This window comes from Sturnira hondurensis, unplaced genomic scaffold (assembly GCF_014824575.4).
Source record: "Sturnira hondurensis isolate 20B ecotype Veracruz unplaced genomic scaffold, ASM1482457v3 Scaffold0003693, whole genome shotgun sequence".
Classification (NCBI taxonomy): domain Eukaryota; kingdom Metazoa; phylum Chordata; class Mammalia; order Chiroptera; family Phyllostomidae; genus Sturnira; species Sturnira hondurensis.
In genome coordinates this window covers 6,007,266-6,032,830 of record NW_028076324.1, presented here as the reverse complement: position 1 = coordinate 6,032,830, position 25,565 = coordinate 6,007,266, and the positions used below count along the sequence as shown (strand labels likewise).

The 25,565-nt window shown below is 50.1% G+C and overlaps 1 protein-coding gene across 2 annotated transcripts in view; it reads right to left on the bottom strand.

Moving 5' to 3' along the window:
• SCARA5 (scavenger receptor class A member 5) overlaps positions 1-25,565 on the bottom strand; it is a 98,221-nt gene that overhangs the window by 58,659 nt on the left and 13,997 nt on the right. For both annotated transcript variants that reach the window (XM_037042225.1, XM_037042226.1), the window contains exon 3: positions 12,602-12,730. In XM_037042225.1, the coding sequence (XP_036898120.1) occupies positions 12,602-12,730 (129 nt within the window). The remainder of the gene's footprint in view (positions 1-12,601; positions 12,731-25,565) is intronic.

The following is a 25,565-nucleotide window of genomic DNA, read 5'->3' as shown; positions in this document are numbered from 1 at the left end:
CAAGTGTGATGGGAAAAATTAAATAAGCGGAAAATTTCCAAAACAAAAGTATAGCACGTATCATGTACAGCACACAAACTTGATAGTGATAATAAAGGACCACTTTATGTAACATCGTCACTACTTTACATAATTACTAGACTGCGCCTTCATCATTATTTTAGTGCTTTCTTTCTACTTACAGGCTATCGCATCTGACCTAGGTGTGCGGAGAGCTGCACCACTCAGGTCTGTGTCCGTGCCTCTACGACGCCCACTCCATGGAATCGCCCAACAACGCATTTCTCAGAGCATAGCCCTGTCAGTAAGCAGTGCATGGCTGTGCTGCATTCTGTGCTTGAGTTTGCCGAGACCGCAGACCTGACGCGTTCTCACCACACACGCACATGCACACAAATGGTGGCCTGCGATGTCCTGGTTATGTTAATTACCTTGACTGTGGTGACCATTTCACACTACAGATATATATCAAAACTTCACACGGTACACCAAAATACACACAGTTTTTAATTGCTAATTGTACCTCAGTAAAGTGAGGGGAGAAAGCTAAAAGAAAAACAGTTTAAAGGCAAACTTGGAACATTTGACTTATTCTCTTTATTCCTAAATAATGACTTTACTCCCAAAGAAGGTAGGTGTAATTTTTTTAAAAATCAGCAAAGCAGTGATCAGCAAGGCAGACACCAGAACATGCGCCTGAGCCTGAGTGACATCTGGGTCCCCTGAGGAGGGTACATTGGAAGACAGGCCTTCCTGGGGCATCAGGGGTTTGGGGGCGCCTGGAGCCTTAAACACAAGTTCCCATTTGGCCAGAGAAGCGTGGGAAACCCTGAGCAGGGCACATCCCCGCCCTGGGCCTCGGTTCCATTTACAACGGTTGAGGTCAGGACTAACCCTTCCAGGCCTTGGTTTTGTCATTCCGCCTCTCCCTGGCAGGGTACCCTCGGGGTTCTGGCCCAGCATCTCCTGCCTGCGGCAAGAACATCCTCTAGGCCCAGGCTCCAGGGAACCTCTGTTGGCAGCATCCGGAACCAGGTGGGGGCAGCACAGGCACAGGTCAGGGGAGGGAGTGAGGGGGACCTGCGGGGCCACCTCAGAGTGTGCTGGTGGCGCTAGGGCAGTCACACCACGTGGGGTGTTCTCAGAGTCACCCAAGGGTGCCCATGGCTGTTTAAAAGGGGGGATTTATCAAAACACCAACAACTGGGAAAATGGACCACAGTTGTTTTCCTTTCTCCAGGGTCCCCCCCACCCTTCCCCCGTGGGTCTGCCCACATCTGCGTGCGTGACTGCTCTCAGAGTGCGTACACACAGTGGGGCAGCCTTCCTTCCCTTAACGCAGTTCCATTCACATTTCCCTGTGTCCTTCAGAAAGGCTGTGTAATATTCCTGGGTGTTGATTGACCGTGATTTAGCTAAACAACCCCCTAAAGTTGGACATTTCTGGGTTTTCCAGTTTTGCACGACTGTGAAAAATGTCAGGAGTTTGGTTCGCAGGCCTGGCTTCCTCCTTTGTAATCATTTCCTTGGGGTCAGGGGAGTAGGAGTTTTGAGCTCAAGGGTATGAAGGGCTTTTGTAGACACTGAAAGGCCATGGACTTCCTCAAGGCAATCTGCCTGTTTACTCCTGCTCAGTGGCCACAGCTAATGGTCAGGGGACCAGGGTTAATAAGTAGGAGACCCCTTTCCCTGACTCCTCCCGGAAAGAGGCAGTTTTTCCTAAACTCTGGCAGATAACATGCTTCACAGAGGACAACTGGCCCGATCCCATTGTCCTCAACAACAGCAAGAAGAAGAAACAAAGCACTTTGCAGAAGGAAACCCTCCCACAGTGAGTCCCATGCCAGGGTTCCCCCATCCCCCCACTGGGCACTGGCAACGTTGCTTCCAACAAGTTCACTTCGGGAGACCCACCCGCGTCAGTGCAGGTGTTAAGTGGGGGAGGGGCTCATGCAGATAGAATCTCTGCAACCTGGGTGGGGACATGCTGGCTCCAGGTAGCCCCACCGGCCCCAACCAGCTGACAGCTGGGCTCTCGCGGCTGCTCTCCTCAGGGAGAAGCCTGGTGCGGGACCTCTGAGAGAGGCCACTCGTGTCCCCTGAGCTGGAGCAGAGCCTGGGCCCACATCCCTTCTGGGATTTCCTGAGGAGGGGAGGCTGTGGACTGGGAACCGCACCAGCAGGGTGGGACGGGCATACAGGAGTGCCCACCCTGGTCCTTGTCCCGATTCCCACCTCCCTCGGGTTGCTCCATAGAGGAACCAGGAAACGTGGGGCTCTCGAGAAGAAGCTCAGAGAGGGTAGGAGCCCAGGGGATGCCTGCCGGCCACCAGGCCACACTGGGCTGCCAGCTGGAATGGCAGTTGGGGCCAAAAAGACTCGGGTTTTCTGTCTCTGAGGGGCTCTCAGAGATGGGAGGCATGGGGACATTATCCTAACAAGATCATACGCCTGGAGGCCACAGCAGTGGAACTGCCCACTATCACCGGCACCCTCCCCCCACACACACACACTCCCGCCCCAGAGACTAGCTGGTTATGTGAGAAGCTCTCAGCCTTGTGTTCCTCCTGGGCCCTCCCACCACACATGACAGGCACGCTTCTACTAGAAGGTTATTCGCCATTTATCTGAAATCCAACTTGATCAGGGCAGCCTGATCATTTGCCAACTGTGGCAACCCCACATGGGGGACACAGCTGGAGGGGTGCAGGCGACAGGCAATAGGGCTTGCTGCTGAAGTGGCCACAGGAGGCAGGTGAGATGAAGTTAGGAGGGTTCCTTGGCTCTCGGTTAATACAGCCGAGTGGACTGTGGTGTCATTTACAGAGAGGGAGGGGCCTGGGGGAGGGAAAATCCAGAGTTCTGTTAGTAGTTGGACGTATCGGCCTGGAACTCGGGGCAAAGTCCAAGGTGAAATGATGGAATGTGACGGTCGTCACCTGGAACAGAGTTCAGTTAAAGGAGAGAAAAAGACCAAGGACTGAACTCCTAATTACTCCAAGATTTAGAGGTGAAGCAGGTCGGGGTGAGGCAGCAGAGAAGACCAATCAATCCACTGCTTCACCGAATTGCTTCATGTTCATCAGAACGCTTCAGAATGCTATGGTGCCTCCACTCTGAGATTTACAGAGAAACATTTGTTGAGCCCCTGGTATAAACAGGCATCGTGCAAAGCACTTTATCTATTATCTCACTGAACTGTTACAATACTGAGAAGTGGCTATTATTATTCCCACTTTAATGGTTTTTTTAAAAAAATAAGGCTTAAACAATTTCCCCAGATCACAGCTTATAAATGAACAAGCTGACATTTGAACTCAGGTAGCCTGGTTCTTTCCTTTGCGCTGTGTCTGATGGTTTGTTTTTTTGCGTCTCTGCTCTCTGGTTGGTGCAGTCTTCACAGCGGGGGCTTCTCTTTGTCCCTCCTCCTGTCTCGCTGTGTCTAACACAGTGCCAGGCCCCTGGTTGGGGGCAGACGAGGCGCAATGCCTATGGGAGGGTTGCAGAAATTCCAAGAGTGTATAACTTCTTTCATTCCAAAGGGTGGGGAACGAGAGCTCATCAGTAGCTCAGCTTCAACCCTAGTCCAGACTCAAACCCATTCGTTAGTGACAAAATCTACTTGGTAACTCTGGCCCACGCAGCAGAAAGTAGAACCGGAAAGCGGAAGGAAAGGTAGGTTTGGAAGGTACAAGGGCTGAGCCATGAAGAGAGAAATACAAGCTACAGAAGGAAAAAAGAGACTAACTTTAGCCCATTCCTATCTTTTGTGTGTGCGTGTTTGGCTTAAATTAAGATCTGGTTGCTGCATTCACAGGGCCCCCAAAGCTCCCTCTGATCCTGGCTCCTGGGGTGGAAATTGAGGCAGCTGACAAGTGTCTCTCTTGTTTCCCATGTAGCACAGTTAGATGAGGGCTGAGTTGTGGTATGGCTGGTGAAGGTCATGTTCAATGACAGCTGATGATCCTCAACCGCGTGCCACAGATGCTGTTGGCAGTTTACATGGATGAATTAATTTAGTCCTCACTGCAGTGCTTCGATGGGGAGTGCTTCCCCTAAGGCTCAGGTAGTTTGAATAACTCAACCAAGGTCACACAATCAGTGGCAAAGTCAAGGCTTGGACCCCGGCAGCCTGACACGGCCTGTTCACTTCGCCCCTGGGAGCTAGATACTGTTTCCAATGGGAGCCTGGCCTAAGGGAAGCCCTGGTGGCGGGACCCAAACTGGCAACCCCTCCAAGCCTGTTTCCTCACCCTCACCCTGGGAACTCTTTCCTAGATTCCTTCGGTGGCTGGGAAAATTCAATGATGTAACACATGTGAAAATTCTTTGAGAACTCTGAAGTTCGAGCCAGAGGTAAAAGATAAAGGGCTAATTAATGGCCAATATCAGCCTAGTGGAGGGGAGGGGGTTGGCAAACATTTGCTGTGAAGGGCCGGGGACTAACTATTTTCAGCTGTGCAGACCATGCAGTCTCTGTCACAACTACTCAACTGTGCCACTGTAGCACAAAAGCAGCCACCGATAGCACCTAAATGAATGAGCATGGCTGTGTGCCAATAAAGCTTTATTGAAAAAAACAGGCAGTAGCCAGATTTGACCCTTTGTCTACAGGAAGGATTCCAGCAGGAGGTAGCTGAGGTTGGGCCTCTGCCTTGTCCTATCTAATTATTGTAACGGTTTGACAGGAGACTCAGGGAACTTATTGTCAAGTTTGCAGGTGAGATTCCCCGCATGCTCATTTTGCTTACCTGGGGCATGGTTGGAGGCATCCATCCCAGTCAGAGAGATAGGGCAATGGAATAGTTGGTGGAGAACTCAGGATGTCAAAACTCTCTTCCTTTTTCCTCCCACTCCCCTGGAGCTAAGGTGAGACTGAGTCACCTTCTGCTGGGGAAGCTCTGAGAGTTCAGACAGGTCCACCCAGCCAAGATGGGAGGCAGGAGGGAAGGCAGTTTCTCAGTTGAGTGAAGTCAAGGTTTAAGGAAGAATGCAGGTGGCGGGCCTTTGAGGTGACCCCCCGGCACCTCACAGGACAGTAAAGTGTGTGCCTGGGCTGACGTGCCTTTGGTTATGTCCTCCTGGGAAGAGCACACTAGTCTGCAGGCAGTGGAATGGGGACTGGCTTCGGAGCCTGGCCCGGGCGTGTTCAGACCTGTCAACACAGGCTGAGAGGAGAAGCTAAATGACAGATGTCGGGATCCAGGCTCAAACTGGTCCAACAGGCTGCAGTACTCGGCAGCAGCCAGGGCAATGACATGTAACTGAGATTACTAACACCATCCAAACTGAAGCTAAGGCAACAACACCACCAGCAAAAGCCAGTTACACTGATCTAGGAGGAAGGAGTGCTTACTGAGCAGCCTTTCCTTTGAAAGGGATCTGGTGTGCGGGCAGGGTGGAGGATGGGCATGGTTACTAAATGGCTGCACAGTGTGCCGTCCGCTGGAAGTGGGCTCATGCATTGCCGTGAGCTGGCGCTAGAAAGGCTCATGCAGAGTCAGGCAACATCGGCACATGTGGGTGCCGAGGTCAAAGGGGGCCACCAGGAGCCAGTACATCCTGCCTTGGCCAGACCCCACCAGCTCTACAGTCTCCACTTAACTGCCGTGCAAACCTGGAGCTAGCTGGGTGAGGATGGCGGCAAGAGCAGCCATCTTGTTGAGGTGTTCGGTTTAGGCCAACCATTAGCTGAGCACCTACTATGTACAGGGCATTGGCTAGGCACTGGGAGCCCACAGGTGAAAAGACACAGCACCTTATCATGAAAGAGCTTCCTTTTGGACCAGAAGAGGAGTAAGCACATACATTGATGATTTCAACATCAAGAAGCTAGTGGGCAGACAGGGGCGTATACACACAAAGGTCTCCAGACCAGGCCGGAGGAGCTACTGTTGGAGTGGCTACTGGTGTTTTCACTTCGCTGAAGGAGATGAGGATGAGGAGAGAGCCTTATTATGAGCTGTTCCCGCAAGAGGAACTAGAAACCAGGTGTCTGGGATGGTCAAGGAAACTTAGGCAGAAGTTCCTGCCGTTTGTGGCTGTTCTTTTCAATAGAAGCAGAAACGCAGTAGAGGTTTCAGTAGAACCTCGTCCATCTGGGACAGTGCGGGCGAGGCCCGTGCTCCCGGTGTCAGGCAGGGCACCGACGCCTGGAGCTGGCTCGCTCACGCCCTGCCTCCACTGAGGAGCCACAGTGCTGAAAACACCTTCCTGTGTTTGGTATGCTGGGCCCTGCACCATCCCAGCAAGCCCAGGCTCCCTCAGGCAGTCTTTTTTGCTATTCTGAGAGCAAAATCCTTCTGGTTATTCCAACGATAATGACGATGTCGATAGCATCTCACAGTGATTATTTTTATGTGCCGGGCACTAAGAGCTTTCCTGTATTAGTGAATTTAGTCATCACAACAACTCAGTGGGGTAGGTACCATTACATTCCACTTGATAGATGAGGAAACTAGGATTCAAGAAGTTAAATAATTTGCCCCATGATGATAGAACCATGCAGTGGTTCTGCCCAGATCTGAATCCAGAAGTTTAGCCTTAAAACCCATAGCCTAAAGATAATATAGCTATTCTCTCAGAATTTAAGGACATGTAGAATAATCAAACTATCCTTTAGCCCATTGTTTTTTAGACTATGGCTTGTATGCCTTTCATGAATCATGAAATAAATGTATGGGTTGTGACCATTTTTGTAAAAAATGGAATAGAATAGAGTAGAAAATCATTAGCATGCATCACACATTTAAGACTATTTATTGTGTATATGCATGGACATGTGTGAGCTGATTGTCATGTAAAGTATATTTCTTTTTAAAAAATATTTCATTTATCTATTTTTAGAGAGAGAGAAAGAGAGGGAAAAAAGAGGGACAAAAACATCGACATGAGAGAGAAATACCAATTGGTTGCCTCTTCTATGCACCCCAACTGGGCACCAAACCTGCAACCCAGGCATGTGCCCTGACTGGAATTGAACCTGTGACCTTTGGCTTAGCGGAACAATGCCCAACCAACTGAGCCACACCAGCCAGGTCTAAAATATACTTCTTACCGTACGTCATGACCAAAGAGTTTGAGAAAGACTAATCCAGTCCAACCTGTTCATTTTACAAAGTGAGTGTCCTGAGGTTCAGATAGCAAAGTGATTTTCCCCGAGATTACAGAGTGTTAATGGACAAGCTGGGACCAAGCCCAAGTTTTTCTAACTCTCATCTCACATCATTGTCAAGCTTAATTGTCTGCAAAGAAAGCCAAGAGAAAACAAGTGATAATACTAATGGTAGTGGTAGAACTAATACTATAATAACAACAATAACAGCTACTATTTTTATCATGCTTACTGTGAAAACAACCCAGGGAAGCAGACACAGTTATCCCTTACATTTTCAGATGAGGAAACTCAGGTCCAGAAAGGTCAAGTAATTTGGCCAATGTCATACAGCTGGAAACGGAGGGGCCAGGGTGGAAATTCAAACCCAGACAGGCTGATCCGAAAGTCTGTGGTGTTAAGAAGTATATGGCAATACATGAACCTGCCTGCGTTAACAGTGTCTATAAACGCTCTAATGCTAATGCAGCGTATACGATGATGTGTGTATGGACATAACTAACTACGCACCTCCTTCTACTAGCACATGCCCTTCAGCAGTGATTCTGTATTTCCCTGTATTTGGATACTGGTCTAGGGCTGCAGTGATCATCTTTTTCCCACAGGTAAGATCCCTTCCAAGGTTCCTTTTCCTCTTTCACTCACTCATCCGTTCACATATGTGAGAAGTCATGCACTTGTAGAATTAAGTTGAGGAGAATCTTTTCAGAGACAAACCTATGCATAACAGGCTTTCTTCTTCCAGAAAGAATTAAGGCAGTTTATACGGAGACCTAAACTACACCAAGGTAACAGCAGACGAGAATGAGATACAGGGAAAACAGGTGGGAACAGCGAAACGGAGGGAGGAGCGAGGCCGACAGGAAGCTGCTTCCCACAAAGTCTCAAAGTTGCTGTGGGTGGACCACACACATCTGTCCCCAGGTTTCCATTTTAATTACCTTCAAATTCACACATCCTACAATGGGCTGAAAACTAACTCCCAGAGTGCATTCATTACCTCCTTGAAAGCAATTTTAATTACTCTCAGATTCACAGTCTCCCGAAGGTGGAAACTGATTCCTCAAGGACAGCATACCTCCTTCTAAGGAGAAAACAACTCCTCCACGGGCCCTCCTAGTCAGCCTGTGTGACGGAATGAGCAGTGTCCTCAGCGGCACCCTCACAACCGTGGGAAGGAATTGCACAGCCCTGCTTCTGACAGTGTCCCAGGAAAGGCTGAGGGCCTCCTGTGCCTAATTCAAAGATGCGTAACGGTATCCGTGATCTGCTGTATAAAGGTGTATGGGCTCTAGCACACTGTTCTCTGATTGTGGAGTCATGGCCAGACCTGCCTGAAACAAGGTGATAAAAAAAAGGGGCGGGGGGTGGTGCTCAGTTCAAACAGCATATGGATCACTGGGTGCTCAGCTCTCCCCAGGCTGAGCCCGCCCCAAGCAACCAGGCTTCCCTTTGCATAATTAGGCCTATAACATTAGTGATATCACGCTGCCCTGATGTGTATGTGTGTTTAGAGTTTTCTATGCTCGCAGAGCAGGACCCACATCTCTCACGATTCTTTTATTCCTGTGCTACAGACTGAATGTTCATGCCCCACCCAAATTCCCATGTTAAAATCCTAGCCCACAAGGTGATGGAATTAAGACCTGGAGCCTTTGGGATGTGATCAGGCCAGGAGGATGGAGCCTTCATTATGGAATTAGCACCCTTGTAAAAGAGACTCCAGAGAGATCCCTGGCCCCTTCCACCACGCAGGGGCACAGCGTGCACCAGGAAGAGACCTCACCAGGCGCCAGCACCTTGATCTCAGACTCCTCAGCCTCCAGAACTGAGAGACGTAAATGTTTGTCGTTCCATGCCCCAGGCTGTGGCATTGGTTATCGCAGCCTGAATGAACCACAAAACCAGGGTTTTATTCCATTGCCCTGCACCCACTAAGGACTCATAAAGGAGGAAGCCCTTATTAAGGATGACGACGGTGATGTCTGACTGCTGCTGTTAGGAAAGAACTAAATTAGGAGGTGAGAGGGGCCCGCACCTCACTGAGGAGCTCTCCCTGGTCCCACTCTGGGGGCCACGTCGCTGTGATGCTCCAGCTTCCCACCAGTTAGGCCCCCAGGTGCTCACACTTCCCCTTTCTGCTATTTCACTTTCACTGTGGGAGTTCAAGTTCCTTGATGGCAAGAGAGGGGAGGAAGATGTGATGTCTGATGACCACAGTGATGTCCAAAATAGTCACGGATAAGATGGAACCTCCTCTAACCCTTGAAGTCCAGCAGAGAACATCTCATCTGAAGTGCTGGGCTGAGGACCTCCTGACCACATGGCCATTCAGTCTTAAGTCTCTTGTTTGTGAAGTCAGGACTTCCGCACTGTTCAAAAATGAATCTGGAGTGATGTGTAGATGGAAAGGTGAATTGAGAGAAGTCCCGTGTGAGGTTTTATAGAGTAAGCCTTTGTCCATGAGATTACAATTACTGTTAGAAAAACAGTAAGTGGAAGCATTTGTACCCCAATCATGTGTCACCAGTCGGGTGTGCAGACGTGCCGCTGGGTCTCGGGGGTAATTTTGTCACCCAGTTGAAAGATGTATGCACTTTCTACTGACGAACAGGTTTTGAAGTCTAAGAGTGGTTCAGACAGAACTCCTCCTGTCTTAGCTAGGGCACCACAGACTAGGCGGCTTAGACAACAGATGTTCTTTGTCTCCGTGGAGGCTGGCAAGTCAAAGAGCAGGGTGCGGGGACCTTTGATCATTGGTGCGGCGCTCTCCCCCACCCCCGGCTTGCTGATGGCCCCTCCTCCCTGTCTCCTCATGAGATCTCTCTCCTCTCATCTCTTCTCAGAAGGGCACTAATCCCATCATTAGTGCCCCGCCTTCATGACCTAATTATCTCCCAAAGGCCCCCCCCTCTTTAAATGCCAGCACAAGGAAGGTTAGGGCTTCGATATGGAAATCAGGGGGCAGACACAGTTCAGCCCATAGCACATCCTGTGCAAGGTGACCCCAGCAGGGCACTGGAAAGCATGTCCTTCCCAAGGTGGGGAAATGGCCACAGCAGGACAGCCGACAGAGGGCCAGGCAAGCTCTGGCTTACTCTGAACCACGGATCTGCCCACCCCCGTGGTGCTTTCTGAAAGGAAGCGTCACTGGAGGTCTTCAGTCAAGGTAATCTGAGCAGCCTTCCTTCCCCCTAAGGCTAGGTAGGGCCTCCTTCAAATCCCCACACTTGTCCACTGAATTCCTAAGGCCCCTCCATAGGGGAGAGACGGCTGGTGACTGTGTCGCTCACTCATTACCCCTCACCAAACCCTTCCCAGAGGCCAACCTGATCTCTCAAATGAGAACCCGGGACGGCGACAGTGGCCGTGCCCACGAGCTGAGAGGTAAAGTGTGATGCTTCGTTTCGTCAGATCCATTCCAATCCAACCGAAATTTGTATTCCACATAGGCCGTCTGGCACCCAGGAACTTCAGGTTCAAGGCGGTAATGATCAACATTCTGCCCCGGTTTCCACGTGCAACAACCAAGAAAGTGTGGCAACGTTTGCACTAGCCTGAGAAACTGTGTTCCATCCCCTTTCCTGAAACTCCCAGGATGCTGTCGCACATCCCATCATGACCCCAGGCCGACAGAAAGGCCTTCCCTCCGGACAGGTCTGCTTGTCAGGGCTCTCCTCTCCTCTGAGTGGAAATCTGTCTCTTGGTAAAATCCGCCCGTGTGGATATTCTACCCTCTGAGGCCACGCAGAACATATTTGCTCTTTCCAGCATGGCAGCTCTTGAGAGAGAACCCTCATCCCCTGCAAATCTTCTCTTCCCAGGAGAGGACACCCCTCCAGGCCCTCTGGGCCTCCAGAGACCTGCCCCAGGGTCCCCCCCGCCAGGCCTGACTCTCCTCTGCACCCTCTTCTGTCACCTAAAAGTTCCCATTCAGCAGAGAAGTTGTAATACCACAGCCCCACTTTCCTGCTGAGCTGAAACACTTTCCAAAAATTCTGAAAATGTGTTATGGTTGTGGCTGCTAAGCCCACAAAACCCAGATCCCAATCTCTTCCTGAATAGCCCAAGAACATGTTCAAATCGTCCTCCAGCTGGACATCATTCCTGGGATGAATCACGAGTTTCCTCCTTGTTGCTGTTGGCTGCCCTTCAGGTCTATGGTTGGTGGGACAGACACCACCTCTGAGGATGCCCTTTTCCCTGAGTGCAGAAACCCGAGAGCGAAGGCAGCATTGAACATCCTGTCACGAGGCCCAGGTGACTATTTTCACTTCCAAGAAAGTGAGGCCAGACCAGGGAGGTCCTAAGCATATGCCTCAGAATTTCTAGCAAAGGGTCATCTGCAAGGGCTTAACCTCCAGATGCCTTCCCTGGAGTTAACCGGGGACCCCGCCCTCCGCACTCCCAGTCGGCTCAGCCTGGCCTGCAGCCTTGCTCTGGCCCACCCCCACCCGCCACACCCACACTCCTGCTCTGTGTGCGTCCTCTGGATCAGCACTCCCGTCCCCACCACAGTCCCTATTGCAGGGCTCCATCTGTGTGTCCCTGATTCATCCCTTAGATGGAGAGCTCCTTTCAGGAAGCCCCTGACTCTTATTTAGCTGTGTCTTCAATCTTAGCGGGAACCTGGCACAGCGAAGGCACTCATGCAAGACAAGTGAGGTTGGAATAAACTGATCTGTTGACTTCCTTTGTCAAGCCTTACACACATCCCTCCATTGAGAATGGTGGGTACTGAGCATCTCTCCCTTTTGGTGGAAGTCAGGAGAGACCACCACAGCCTCTCTGCCTTCACTACCTCTGTCACGGTGGGGTGACCCATGGGGGATGACCTGGGCTGCTCAGAGCAAGGAGTCTTCCCTCTGATCCCTTCCCTCATCTGTGCTCTGCTCCTTCCTGCCTACACTATGTGTTCCAAACTCTAGCCCACCACCACCAGCCTGTCCTGCAGACAGAAACGGGGGAGAAGGGTTCAAATGAATTGGGGCAAACCCATCCCACCCCAGTAAGAGCAAAAGGGCAACAGGCTGACCGTGACCATGACCCCGATGAAGCTCGGCAGCAAAGTCTCTCATGATCATTTTCATCACAGCCCAGGACGAGGGGCCCATCATGCTCTGTGCAAACCACAGTTCAGAGCTCCGGGGAGACCCAGTACAATGCACAGCACCACACAACAATCTGGGAAAGGCAAGAAGCCACTTGGAGGAACTAGGTCCCTGTTCCTGGACTCAGAGAAATCCCAAGCTCCTGTAACCCCTGCCAATGACTCGTTGCAAAAGAAACAGGCATTTCGGCTAACAGTGGTGCCAGCGGGAAAACTTTCTCCTTCACGTTTCCGTGGGGAGATGGGCAGTGTTGAGGCTCAGAACTGTGGGAATAGGGCGGAGGCCTCAGCTCTCCAGTTCCTCTCTGGCAGTCCCTCACGTCCTTCATAGGTCCTTCCACATCCTAACAGGCCAGGACAGAAAAGGGTGCTCTTACCTGCTAAGATGAACATGCCCACGAGAATCAGGAAGACCAGCAGGTAGAGCCCGAGGACGGCATGCTTCAGGGCGGACAGGGAGCCGAGCTGGGTGCAGCAGCCGCCTGCCCGTCGTCTCTGGCATGGAGCTATACGACAAGGGCAAGGAGAGGAGACAAAGGAAAAGACACTTGAAAACCTCACTTGCTTTTCCTGTCTTTGGTCTCCTCTCTCCCCAATGCTCGCAGGTGTGCACGTGGAGCAAGCCTCTCACATGCACATCTGTAGTGCAGCCGTGACGACGCGGAGCTTTGCAGAACCAGGCAAGCTTTCCAGCTTCTACCTCTCCTCCCATCCTCTGCGGTCTTCTGAAAAAATGTCTAAATTATTTTTTACTACAGTCGACATTCACTGGTATTGTGTAGAAGTTTGGGGTATGCAGCAAAGTGGTCAGACGATCATGTACTTCACAAGGTCTTCCACCTGCTGTTTCTAGTGCCTGCTGGGCACCCTACGTAGGTCTCACAATGTCGTGGACTAGATTCCCTCTGCCGTACTGTACATCCCCGTGACTGTTTTGTAACTGCTAATTTGTACTCCCTAGTCCCTTTGCCTTTTTCACCCAGTCCCCCAAGCCCTCCCTGGCACTCACCAGTCTGCTCTCTGGACCTACCAGTCTGTTTCAATCAGGTTTGTTCCCTTATTGAACATTTTCGCTAGATTGCACATAAAAGCGAAATCACAAGGCCACCCTTCGGGCTCTTGAACAAGCCCTCCAGGCATGTTTACTGCTCACGTGCCCACATGAACTCTCCTCCTGGAGTTAGTCCAAGCAGCGGAGAAAGCACAAATAGCCTGGGATATGTGTTCTTTATAAACACATCCTTGTCCCGTGGGGCCTGGAGAACACGGAGGGAATCGAAAACAGGGGTTGCAAACCCCGGGAAGGGATGGAAAAGAGTGGAGCGGGCCAGGTGGGCCCTGGGACCCCGACAGCTCACGCCCTGTCTGGAAGAGGTTGCGGTGTAGAGATGAAGGCTGGGTGTTGCCAGATCCAAAATTTTTAAGACAAGCCAGAAGGGATTTTAAGAAATCTCCCTGTTTTTAAGTGTTAACAACTAATTTAAAACAACAACAAGCAAGACAAAAAACAAAAGCCACTATGGAGTATAAGCCAAGCACGTTTGAGTGCTGGGCCTAACCACTGGTTTGTACCCTCGGGTTAGATTTACAGAAAACATAGTGACTTCCTTCTGTGAAGCTCCCCCAGGCTCACCAGCTTCTGGCCCAAACAGAACGGCAAACAGCAGCGCTCTGCTGAGCCTAATGAATAGTTCAGTCCGGCCCCTCCCATACAGGTGTCAGGCGCTGGTGGCAGACTGTGGGTGGGCCCCTGGTGCTCTGGCTGCTGGGCGTCTTTCAGCTGGACTCCTCCTTTGAGTCACCCTTCTCTGCGGCCGTGCCAAGGCTGGAAGCTCACTGACCTTCGCCTTCAACGTCAAATGACAGCAGAAAGGAAGGGATGCTCGCCTACCCCAGCAGGGCAAGTAAGAAGCACTGGGGGCAAGAACATGCACGCCCCAGTGTGCCCGTTCTCACAGTCAGCACCTGGAGTGCACTGCACCCAGAGGACACGTGGCAGCAGAGAAAGGCTGGCACCAAGAGGCCGAAATAACTGATATTCCAAAAATGTTTTTCAAGACGGTGTGGTGTTTATAATTCCTTGGTAACTCTGGGTTTGCTAGGGCGCTACCTGGGGAGGGCTACTTACCACCTCTCAGGTATCACCAGCTCCTCTGTGGCCTTCAGGAAGTTTGGTGACTGTGAGGGAAGCGGTGGTGACGATGTCGGGGCCCTAGCCCCCCAGAGGCATTGTGAGGTGAGGGAATTTTCTCACTCATTTACCCCATCGTATTGAAAATACTGCTGTTAAAGCAGCTAAGTAGAAAACCATCACATAATCGTTTCAAAAAACATCGGGAGCAATTTGGAGCAAGTTGTCAAAAAAGACAACTTCTCGTCAGCCCTTGAATATTAGCAATTTTTGAGGAGTCAAACTGATTTTCCACTAAGACTCACCCAAAGTACATATTTCTAATGCCCCCTAAATCTCCTTCGCCAGAATTTTTCATCCTTTGCCACACACTAGGATCTATAAACTGTTTTGCTCCTAAATATGCAGGCTTCTTGTATCATTTCACCTTTTTTTTATTCTTGTGAGAGTTACTGGCTGTCTGGGTGCGAAGTATTAAAGTCTGTTTCCTTTGAGAGTCAGTGTGGTGGGTGTAGCATTGCCAGTGGTACAAATAGGAGTTCTCACGGTCACGGCCGTGGTGCCCGCTCCAGCCCCCCGGCTCGGAGCCCAGCTTCCTGTCTAGATGATGACGGTGGCAGACCAACTGCTGGGATGGGTCGGGAGATACCCGTGCCAAAATGCTCTTATCCAGAGATTTATCCCCGCCAGTCCCGGGCTTCTCCGCTCACTGGCCTTCATTGACCCTCTTCTTGCTTCCTTTGGAGGTTTAGTTAAGTTAAACGATATTCTTTTCATTGTTTCAGTTCCAGTGGAATCTTGTTTGACTGGTTCGTTATATCAAGAAATCCTTTTCTCTCTCTCAAGGAAAAATAGCTGATTTTTTCCCCATGCAACATTTTTATGGAGGCACAAGGCGTGTAATTTGACTGAATTTAAGGCGATCCATTTAGTAAGCTCAATGTTAATACAGTCAAGGATTAAGTGCAAACAATATGCATTCATAGCCCGACTGTATCATAATTTATAAAGTGCCAGATTAGTGCTAATTATCATTGAGCTTGGAATTTTTTCACTTGTGGTAGAAAACAAAAAAGTAAGTCCCTCTTCATTCCTCTAGGCATGAAAACATTTTCCTAAACCAATCAGTTTGGTAAGGACTATTTTTTTCTTTAATCTTGCTCATTAGAACACCAACTTTTATTTAAAGTCTGTACTGACTTTCACCCTGGCTGGAGTGGCTCAGTTGGTTGACGTGACATCTCATGAACTGAAAGGTTGTGGGTTCGATTCCCAGTCAGGACACATGCCTAGCTTGTGTGTTAGGTCCCAGTCAGGGCGCCTCCAAGAGACAACTGACTGATGTTTCTCTCTCGCATCAAGATTTCTCTCCCCCTCTTCCTTCCTCTCTCTCTAAAATTAATAAGCATGTCCTCGGCAGAGGATAAAAAATAAAGTCTATACCGACTTTCAACCTTGGCAGACCAGGAAGAGGAAAATCCCACAGCCAACAGTACTGCTGACTCGAGTCTCGCCTTTGTCCTTTGCATGCGTGTTGCTAGCTCACTGTAAGAGGCAAGTGCAATGATGTAGCTCTATTTTTTCCCATCAGAAAGGAGTGCTTCCCTTCCCCACTGCCTGAGGCCTCAATCTAGTAGAAAGAACCCTCTGGTGTGAGGTCCCTTCATCAAGGGACACACAGAACATAGACCTTTCTCTGAGAGAGGTTAGTTCTTTTAGCAAGACTCGATGACTTTGCACGGGCAACAAAATCTATTTTAAATAGAACATAATAAGGTTTCAAATAGAGGTTTTCCACAAATTATTAGACAAGCAGAACGTGAATGGTGCTGGCAAGATGACTAGAGAATATGGCCATGAAGGAAAGAAGACAATTTAGGGGAAAGATAAGTTATTTAGTCTGCTCATAACACATTTGTTGACTTTCTAATTTAACACAGCAGCAGCCGGTTAGCTGGGTAAACCATTCAAATTATTTAAACTTAGTGGAAGATTGAAAACACTCCAGAATGATACACTCAGTAATGCCAGGGCATAAGCACACTCACTTAATTGTCTCTTAAAAAAATAAAAGAAATGAGCTATCAAGCCATGAAAAAAACATGGATGGACCTTAAATGCATTTTACTAAGTAAAAGCAGCCAATCAGAAAAGGCTGTATACTGTTTGAGTCCAGCTCTGTGACATTCTGGAAAAGGCAAAACTATGAAGACACTAATAACATGGTGGTTGCCAGGGGCTGGGCGGGGAGAGGGACCCCCAGGTGGAGCACAGAGGGCTTTTTGCACAGTGAAGCTATTCTGTGTCACACTGTAATAATGCACACACATCATCACGCATTTGTCCAACCCATAGAATGTACAACACCACGTGTGAATCCTTATGTAAATTACGGACTTTGGATGGTAATGATGTGTCAATGTAGGTTCATAAATTGTAACACCTATACCACTGTGTTACAAGATGCTGATGGTGGGGGAGGCCGGGAGGTGCATAGAGTATATGGGAACTTTCAGCACTTTCCACTAATTTTGGGGTAAACTAAAACTGCTTTGAAAATAAAGTGTATTTTTAAAAAAGAACAGACTTTGACCTACGAAATGTTTGGGTAATACTTCAACAAGCGTTTTTGGAGCACCCACCGTCGAGCATTCTGCTGTGGAACACGGCCTTCGGGGTGGCCCCGGATGATCCCTGACCCCTGGGAAGTCCCCTCCCACTTGGCACCAGGGTGGTGTGTGGGACAAATGGACGATGGCAGAAGTGATGGCGTGTCACTTCTGAGATGAGACAAAAGACACTGCCTCTTCCTTTTTGCTCCCTCTTTCTCTTTCTTGGAACAATGACTCGGAGGGAAGCCAGCTGCTGTGCCAATGAACACCGTGTGGGAGCCCACATGATAAGGAGCGAGCCTGGAAGCAGATGCTCCGGCCGAATGAAGCTTCCAGGCGACTGCACCCTGGCTGAGGTCTTGACAGCGGTGTCATGAGAGATGCTGAGCCGGAATCACCTAGTGAAGCTGCCCACACTCCGGCCAGACTGTATTATACATCAATGTAGTTCTGAACCAAATTTTGATGTGAAAAAATAAACAAAATCTTGGCTTTCCTTGCACACCCATGGCTTCCTCAGAAACTAGGTGAGACTAAATTTTCTTTGTGTTAAGCTGCTTAGTTTTGGGGTAATTGTTATGTGGCAACTGGTGACTAATGCACGTGTGTTAAACAACAGGAAATGCAAAGGTAACACACCACAGGCAGGAGAGACTTTGTAGCCTCGTTCACTTGCCAACTGCCCTGTGCCTGGCTCATAGTAGGCACTCAGAAACTACTTGTTGAACAAGAAATTATTGTGGCCACAGCCCCTCAGATGTGAGCATCTGAGGGGGAGAAAACACGTGAATAGGTAACTATTACACAGGTGTGAGTGACATATGTGTTAAGAGAGACAAGCAGAACACCGGAGGCTGCGCTTCATCGTGTTGGGAAGTGGTCCTGCGTGGAGGAGAGTAGCAGTCCAGGCCTTTCTAGAGAGGCTGAAACCCACTGTCTCGCCTCTTCAGCTTTATCGTCTGATTGACAGCTATGTAGGGAAAGCTGTGACTTTAAGAAGACTTCCTTCCTATGAGAACAGTTCCGGAGAAAATATGAGACAAATCTGTTAGTTATTAAACATAGTTGTTTGTAGACATGGTCACACACAAGACGGATCAAGGGAGAACGTGGCACAAAAACATGAAACAAAAACAAAGCTCTTCCAAGATGTGGGAGAATCAAGGGACAAGGTTTTTCCTCTTGCAGTGGCCTCCAGAAATGAGGGTGGCATCGCTGGAGATCGAAAGCCAAGAGGAAGGGCTGGAGGGACCTGGAGAGGGCAATGCCAGTGGCTCTGAGAGAGGAAATGGAATATAAAAAAAAAGCAGAGTGACGTCTAGAACAAGTCCCCAGTGCTGGGCTGGGACAATGTTGTTTGTCTCAGCGTGGAGCGCATGCTGCCCGTGGGCTGGGAGCTGTCAGACGCATGGTGTTCCCACCTCTGGCCATCCTGTCTGCATCTGGCCTGTGTAATTTCACATGGCTGTGTGTCCCTAGGCGGTTATTTTCTTTGTCACTCCACATTTTTAAAACTTGAATTTATATGAGAAGGAAATGTGATCGCCTCATCACAAGTGGAAGCTTAGCATCTCTCTATTCCACATTAAAATAAATACCTAACTGTTAAAATAACAAATTTACACCCATATATCACTTCACGGCCTCTTCAGTACCCTGGTATTGTACACAGTCACGTCCGAGAAACACCAACTCAAAGTCATTCAATCTCGGCTCGGTGACAAATTGCAAGAAAAAAGTTGGTGTGCTCCAAGGAGATTTTATTTATAGAGAAGCAAAACCAAACGTTTTAAGTGTTCAGAATTTAGAGCATGCTGGAAGATAGAACACCACGGATTAAGTGCCACTTCAAGAATGTCGCAGCCTTGAACGCGCCTCCAGCAGTAACTTCATTAGTCAGCTGTCTGTCTCCATCTCCATCTGCCCCAGGCTCTAAAAGGAGGTACCGCGTTGACCTCTCCCCCCCTCAACCAGCAGGCAGCAGCACCGAAGTAAGTTCTTTGCAAGAACAAAGGTGAGTGAAAGGCACTTGTTTCTTGCTGCAAAGATCATCTCTTACATTTGTCTTACGCAAGTAGTTGATACATTTTTGCTGGCTGTAAAAACATGTTTTTGAGCAAAATTTTGGTCTGAAAAAAAAAGAGACAAAACCTTGTCTTTGGTTGTTCACCCATGACTTTGGAGTGCCTGCTGTTCGGTGCTCAAACAGCTAAACCCCAGGAGCAATTAATTTCTTGGAACTGAACCGACACTTTCATCCCAGCTGAGTAGCGTGATCACACACGGAACTTAGCCACCTGGAGGCCTGGCCTCACCACCCCACCCCCCGGACGTTCTGAGCCTGATTCCGAGAGGAAGCCCCACATCTATGGCCCAGGGGCACACAGTTCTGGAGTAAGGCATTTGTCAGATCAAAAGAATGTGAAGACACATCCCTGGAAAATCAATGGAAAGGCTTGCTATTATGCGAGCTGGCTTTTTCTTTTTAATTTTGATTTCTTCTTAATAGGACACAGTCAAAACGGGATTGTCTCAGACTATTTTACTACTCCAGGAGGATAGCATTGCAAAGGGTTCCTTTGGATCACGGGAATGAATAAGAGCACCACCCTCGAGAGCTTTGGTTAAAATGCTGTCTGCAGAGGGTGGGGAGGGGCTTGGCAGCAAGGATTAAAGATCAGGAAAAAAAGTTTATCTGAAAACCACGTAACCCCAGAGGGTCGAGCCGAGGATGAATCAGGAGACACATCGCCCTCTTCCAATGTCAATGCCTCGGAAACTCTGGGTCCCAGTCTCCCTGACCCTCCCACAGGGGGCAGCATGGGGTTGGGGCTCCGTGGAGGCGGATCCAAAGCCTTCTGTGCCACACATGGACCACGAGACTGTGAGAAAGCCGGGTGAGCGAGCCCCTTCCTCAGTTCAGTCCTTCCCCGAAAAACTGATTTTTCAGTTTCTTAACCAGCATTTCAGAGCCTTTGGGGAATTGCCTGTTTGACTTTATTTTCCTCTCATTAACAAATTACTCACAAACTATGTGCGACCGCAGTGGGTACTTAAATACTTATTTCCCAAGAGACTGGGGCCATGAACCACATAAAAAATAGGATGCAGTGATGCCATTGTCACCTAATGAGTTTCATCAAGGACAAACAGTTCTTTTCTTCTTGTTCTCTTTGATCCCACAGCTGGGGATAAGGTTTTACTTCTGGACGGGACCACAGAGCTCATCACACCCAAGGATCTTCTTAAGCCCCGACGGCTGACTTCATTCTCCTCACTCTGGTTACTCACCACTCACGTTGTTGCAATGGCAGTCCCAAATGACCCCTGTCTTTGAAGCTGCCATCCCTTTCTGGCTCTAATGGAGACCTCTGTTTACTTTCCCTCGGCAAATGGAAGAGGAAGGGGTAAGGCAGGGACACTGCAGAGGACAGCTACCTCCCACAGTTCCATCTGACCTGAGCGTGGGAGGGTCCCAACCCACCTGCTGGGGTACAGTGAACACCAGCCTTCTCTGCCTGGCTGGACCACAGACCTGAGTCTTCCAGGCAGATGCCTGGTGGGGGCGCCAAACAAAGGAGACAATAGTCCAGTGCAGGACCAGATGAGTCTGAGCCTTCCACACCCAGACCTAAGAAAGGGAGGCGGGGAGAAGGTGGAAGGATGGCCAAAGCTCATTCATCTTAGACGCTATTATGTCCTACAACAGTTTCTCCCAGTACTCCTAGAGAGATCTTGTATTTTTGTGACTTCCCTGCAATAGTTGTTATTTTTATCAACCCCTATGGATGTCCCAAGTTACTCTGCATAAAAATTCTTGAGAACAATCAGGGGCTTGTGTGCTTATTTTCTGCAGGAGGAAAGCAGGAGGAGGAAGGGGCTCTGGGTGGTGCGGAGATTATGTTGCAGCTGAGGCCGAGGGGTGGAGAGAAGGCCAGGTGGGAGGGGTGGGGAGGGCAGTCAAGGTGAGCTGGCCCTGTCTTCCCCCTTGGGAGGAAGGGAGGAGCCAGGGAGTCCTCAGGAAGAAATAGATCTTGGGGTTGTCGGAAGATGCCTGCACTTGCCCACCGTGGGCAGTGCAAGAAGGGGAAGAATCGCTGTCTTGATGCAGAGAGACCCAGACAACAGCAGGGCAAAGGTTCTCCCTAAATTCAGGCCAAAAGACCCTCCTCCTACAGAGTGGCCTGGGTCCCCCCGAAAAAGAGTCCCAGTTTCTCTCCCGGCCCCTTGGCTTGATGAATCGGTCCAGCCTCAGGGCAGGAACGGGTAACACCCTCTGCCTCTCTCCTCCAACTCTGCCACCCACTGAGTTGGAAGGGCCATTTGTGTATCTGGTTTTGAAGACAGGAAGTCTGAGGTCCCAATGGGTGCTGCCCTTGTGGCAATGAGCTGGAAATGTCCCCGAAGCCTACAGGCTCAGAAGCCCCCAGCTCGGCACCCTTGTGGCAATGAGCTGGAAATGTCCCCGAAGCCTACAGGCTCAGAAGCCCCCAGCTCGGCACAGAAAGCAGAGCAGGCTGAGCCACAGACGGGATTTTAGTGAATCTGAGAGAAGATGATGGACCTCTGTCACCTGGTAAGGCCTGGAATCCACCCTTCTCACGTACGGATCTTTGTTGGAAAAAAACGTGGCAATGATGATTAGCTAATAATGTAAGTAGAATGGAACCCATAAATCAATGAGAATACAGATTTGTTGAGGGTCAGCTCCCAGAGGGCAGGGTCTGTGACTCCTCTCTGGACCCCACAGGCCCTGGCCTATAGCAGGTGCTCAGTTAACATCTGTGGCTGTTTGTAGGTAAATGAGACTAATAACTCAACACAGATTTACTGGACACTCCAAGGCACTGTTTAGGCTTTAGCAGTAACCACTTTTTCTGGCTTCTACTTGATGCTTCTGTGCCCTGTGGCCTTGCTGACTGGGGAGACTGCCGCTCCCAGGCCTGCCAGAAATAAAGGGCTCTCCCAACAACCAAGCCTTCCACATACGGAACAACAGATCCAGAGCTCAGCCCACCCCCTCCTTTATCGGCTCTGGCACGTAGGGCCTCCTATTCTGCCTGCCCTAGGGCCACAGGGTACCAGACAACTGGGGACAGCCCAGATGAGCCAGTCCCAAGCCCGTTTACCCATCCTTCCCTGTTCCTCCCCGAGGAACCATAATGAAAACTCGTGCCTCAGGTTGCCCCTCGCTCCGCCTGCCTCCGTGGGCAACCGACCGTCTTTTCAATGGCAGCTACTCCTGATCTGTTGGCCTCATGAGATCTAAAAAATCATAACACCTACTTTTTAGAAAAGCTTTGGAATCGCCAATGGTGTGACACAATAGAGCAACAGTGCCACTCCCCAACTCTCCGTTCCGGGTAAACACTTCGATACAGCTGTTCTAAGGCCAGCAACCGTCACGTACACGGTGCTGTTGCTCCTGTTTCCAGAAGGCGAAGCTGAGCCTCAGGGAGGTGAGGTGGTTTGCCCAGAGCAAGTGGCAGAGTGGGAGGTTCAGCCTCTCAGGCAGGAGGAGCTGTGAGGTCAGGAGGGATAGTGGTGTGATTAGGGGAAAGGCAGAGGAAGAAATGCCACAGAACCACCCTCTCATTCACCCAGCAGCCATTTCTTGAGCAAGCGGCCATAGTTATAAGTGCTGACTTCCAGAGTCCATCCCTCCTGCCTGTTCAGCACAGCCAAGAAAAGGGCGGCTCCCGCTCGTTCAGGCACCCAGTCCCCAGACTAGCTGCTTCAGACGCCCCCGGGGGACAGCCCAAGGCTTTGCCTCTGCTTTATCCCAACACGGGAACTGCAGCCAGAGAGCATGCCGCCTCTTGACCACAGTTGACCATTGGGTCTAGGTATTGTTCCATTTCCGGGTTTCCTTTGGTGATGGAATTTCATCAAAAAAGGTTCAACGTCTCCTAGAATCCAAGCCCTAAGTAAGACCTTGGAACATTGAAAACACCCAGGAATAGAGCAGCAAGAACAACCATCTTCATATTTCTGATCACAAAGCAGAACTGCCCTCTGAGGGCGACATTCACGGAAGGTGGAGGAAGGGGGCACCAGCAAGCCAAGGGTCCCGGAGGCTCCCCCCGGGCATCCAGGGAGCAGGCAGGCTCCTCTCAGCTCCACCCCTGAGCAACACAGCCCCTTCTTACCTTTGGTCTGTAAATAGCCTTCAGGGATCCCCGACATAAACCTACACCTTTAAGGCAACTCCCCAAGAACCCTGGAAATGCTTAGAACACTTATGACACTGCCTTTCCTGTTAATGGAAGGCAGGGCTAGGGGGTCCTCATCGCTGTGGAAGCACAGAATGAATTCCTGCAGCTGGAAGAGTCGACTGAGGCCCTGACACCCTGGAGAACAAAGCCGCTGACATAAACCTCCCCAGGGAGGGGACACCGTCAAGCTCAATTTTACTCAAGGACAAACTATGAGATCACTTTCAAACAGAGACACTTTTAAGAGGGAGTCCTGCTCTCTTAAACGACAAGCAGGGACAGCAGGCATAAACCCAGATGGTCCCAGCAAACTGGCAGGTGTGGCTGTCCCTGGGGACACCTGTCCTCAGTTCTCCTTTGTCCTCATTAGTCTTCAAACTGACCCTCCTTATCCGATTGCGGCCGTCTGTCCGCCCCGGGTGTCCAGTGAGTCCTATCTCCTAATGCCCCTCCATCAGTTAGATTCCCTGTGCTCCCCAAGGAGACGTGTGGGTGGTGGTGATGGTGGTGCCAAAGCCCGAGCCCTCAGTGAGGTGTCAGGGGAGGGGCAAGCAGTTCATCCCCTCCCTGCAGCCTCCTCTCTTAACAGGACATTGTAAAAAGGTATTTGATTTATTGTGTATTTTACTAAAGTATGGTTGACATACAATATCAGGTTAATTACAGGTGTACCATGTAGTCATTTTACATCCATATGCCCTACAATGGGACCGCCCCCGTAGGTCTAGTAACCTCCTCACAGGACTTTCTGCCAACAGGCCTTCTCCTGCCCGCCGTGAACACCGTGGGGCCCCTGGGCTCCAAATGCAAAATACTCACTGGATTTTGACGGCTCAGCATGAGAGAAAAAATACATAAGTACTGTAGTGATTACATATCAGAAAGGTAATATTTGGGCTATATCAGATTAAATAAAATGTATTACTGTCCTGAAATTAGTTTCATCTGTGCCTGCTCTCCCGGTCACATGGCGACTAGATCATCGAACGTTGCCTGCGGGGCTCTCGCTACATTTCTGTCGGCTTTACCAAGAACGGGACCCTTTTATAATTCCAATTCCAAGTCCTGTGACCCAGCCAGCCTGTCCTGCAGCGCTCCCTCCAGGGCTCCGGCTCTGGCTCTGCCTCACCTCACCAGCACCTGCAAACCACGGCCCCGCTGCCTCTCCACCATCTCTCCCCCTCACGTCCTTCCTTCCCCTCTTACCTGACCTACGCTCTGTGACCTTTGTTATTCATTCTCTCCACCCACCCTCCCCTGCCTTGTCCCTCTCTGGCTTCCTCATACCCCTTGCCTACACTCTAGCCCCGGCTAGATTTAACCCTGCCTCTCCACACTTCCATCGCTGAGCACACCTTGATTGGTCCGGCTTTAGGCTCGTGATCACTAAACCCAAGCGAGCCCGGCAAGCTGTCCAGTGGGCTTGCCACCTGCTCCCAGTCCAGGTCACACTCATCTCTGAGCTGCCTGTTCCAGACCTACTCCTCCTGCTCCACTTGCAGGAAAGACGAAGAGGAAGAGGCGAAGAGGAAATACCTTCCTTATGCTCCCACAGTGAGCTAACCCTTGACCTTGCAGTTTGATTGCTGCAGTCGAACTGTTTGTGCTGTTGGCTGAGCCACTGCCCCCACCTGACCATCAGATTCCTCCGTCTCCCACTTATTCAGGGACATAACTCCAGCAATTCTGCTTTGCCCACATCTCCGCCTGCACGGTGCCCCTCCACCAGCGCACACCGTACCACTATTTCTTCCACCTTAAACAACGAAAGTCTCTCTCTTTTTTTTTAAATATTTTATTTATTTATCTTTAAAGGGGAAGGGAATGAGAAAGGGAGAGAAATATCAATGTATGGTTGCCTCTGCCGAGGACACACAATGTATCATGTGTCCCCTGCCAGGAACTGGCCTGCAACCCAGGCATGTGCCCTGACTGGGAATCGAACCACGATCCTCTGGTTCGCAGGCCCGTGCTCAATCCACTGAGCTACACCAGCCAGGGCTACGAAAGTCTCTCTTGACCTCCCATCCCCTCTCCATTTATCTTCCTGTACAGAATTTCCCCCAAGAACTGCAGGTTCACACCACATCCAAGTCCTCTCCTGAACCCACTGCAGTCAGCCTCCTCCCACACGACTTCACTGAAACTGCTCTTCCCAGGTGTCGAGGGCTGAATTGTGTTTCCCCCAAATGTCCTACGTTGAAGTCCTAACCCCCAGCACCTCAGAATGTGACTGTGTTTGGAGATGGGGCCTTTAAAGGGGTGACTGAGTTAAAATGGGTGGGCTCTAGTCTGATCTGACTGTGTCCTTAGTGGAAGAGGCGACTTGGACACGCAGAGAGACACCAGGGGCACATTCGCACAGAGAAAGGACCCGGTGAGG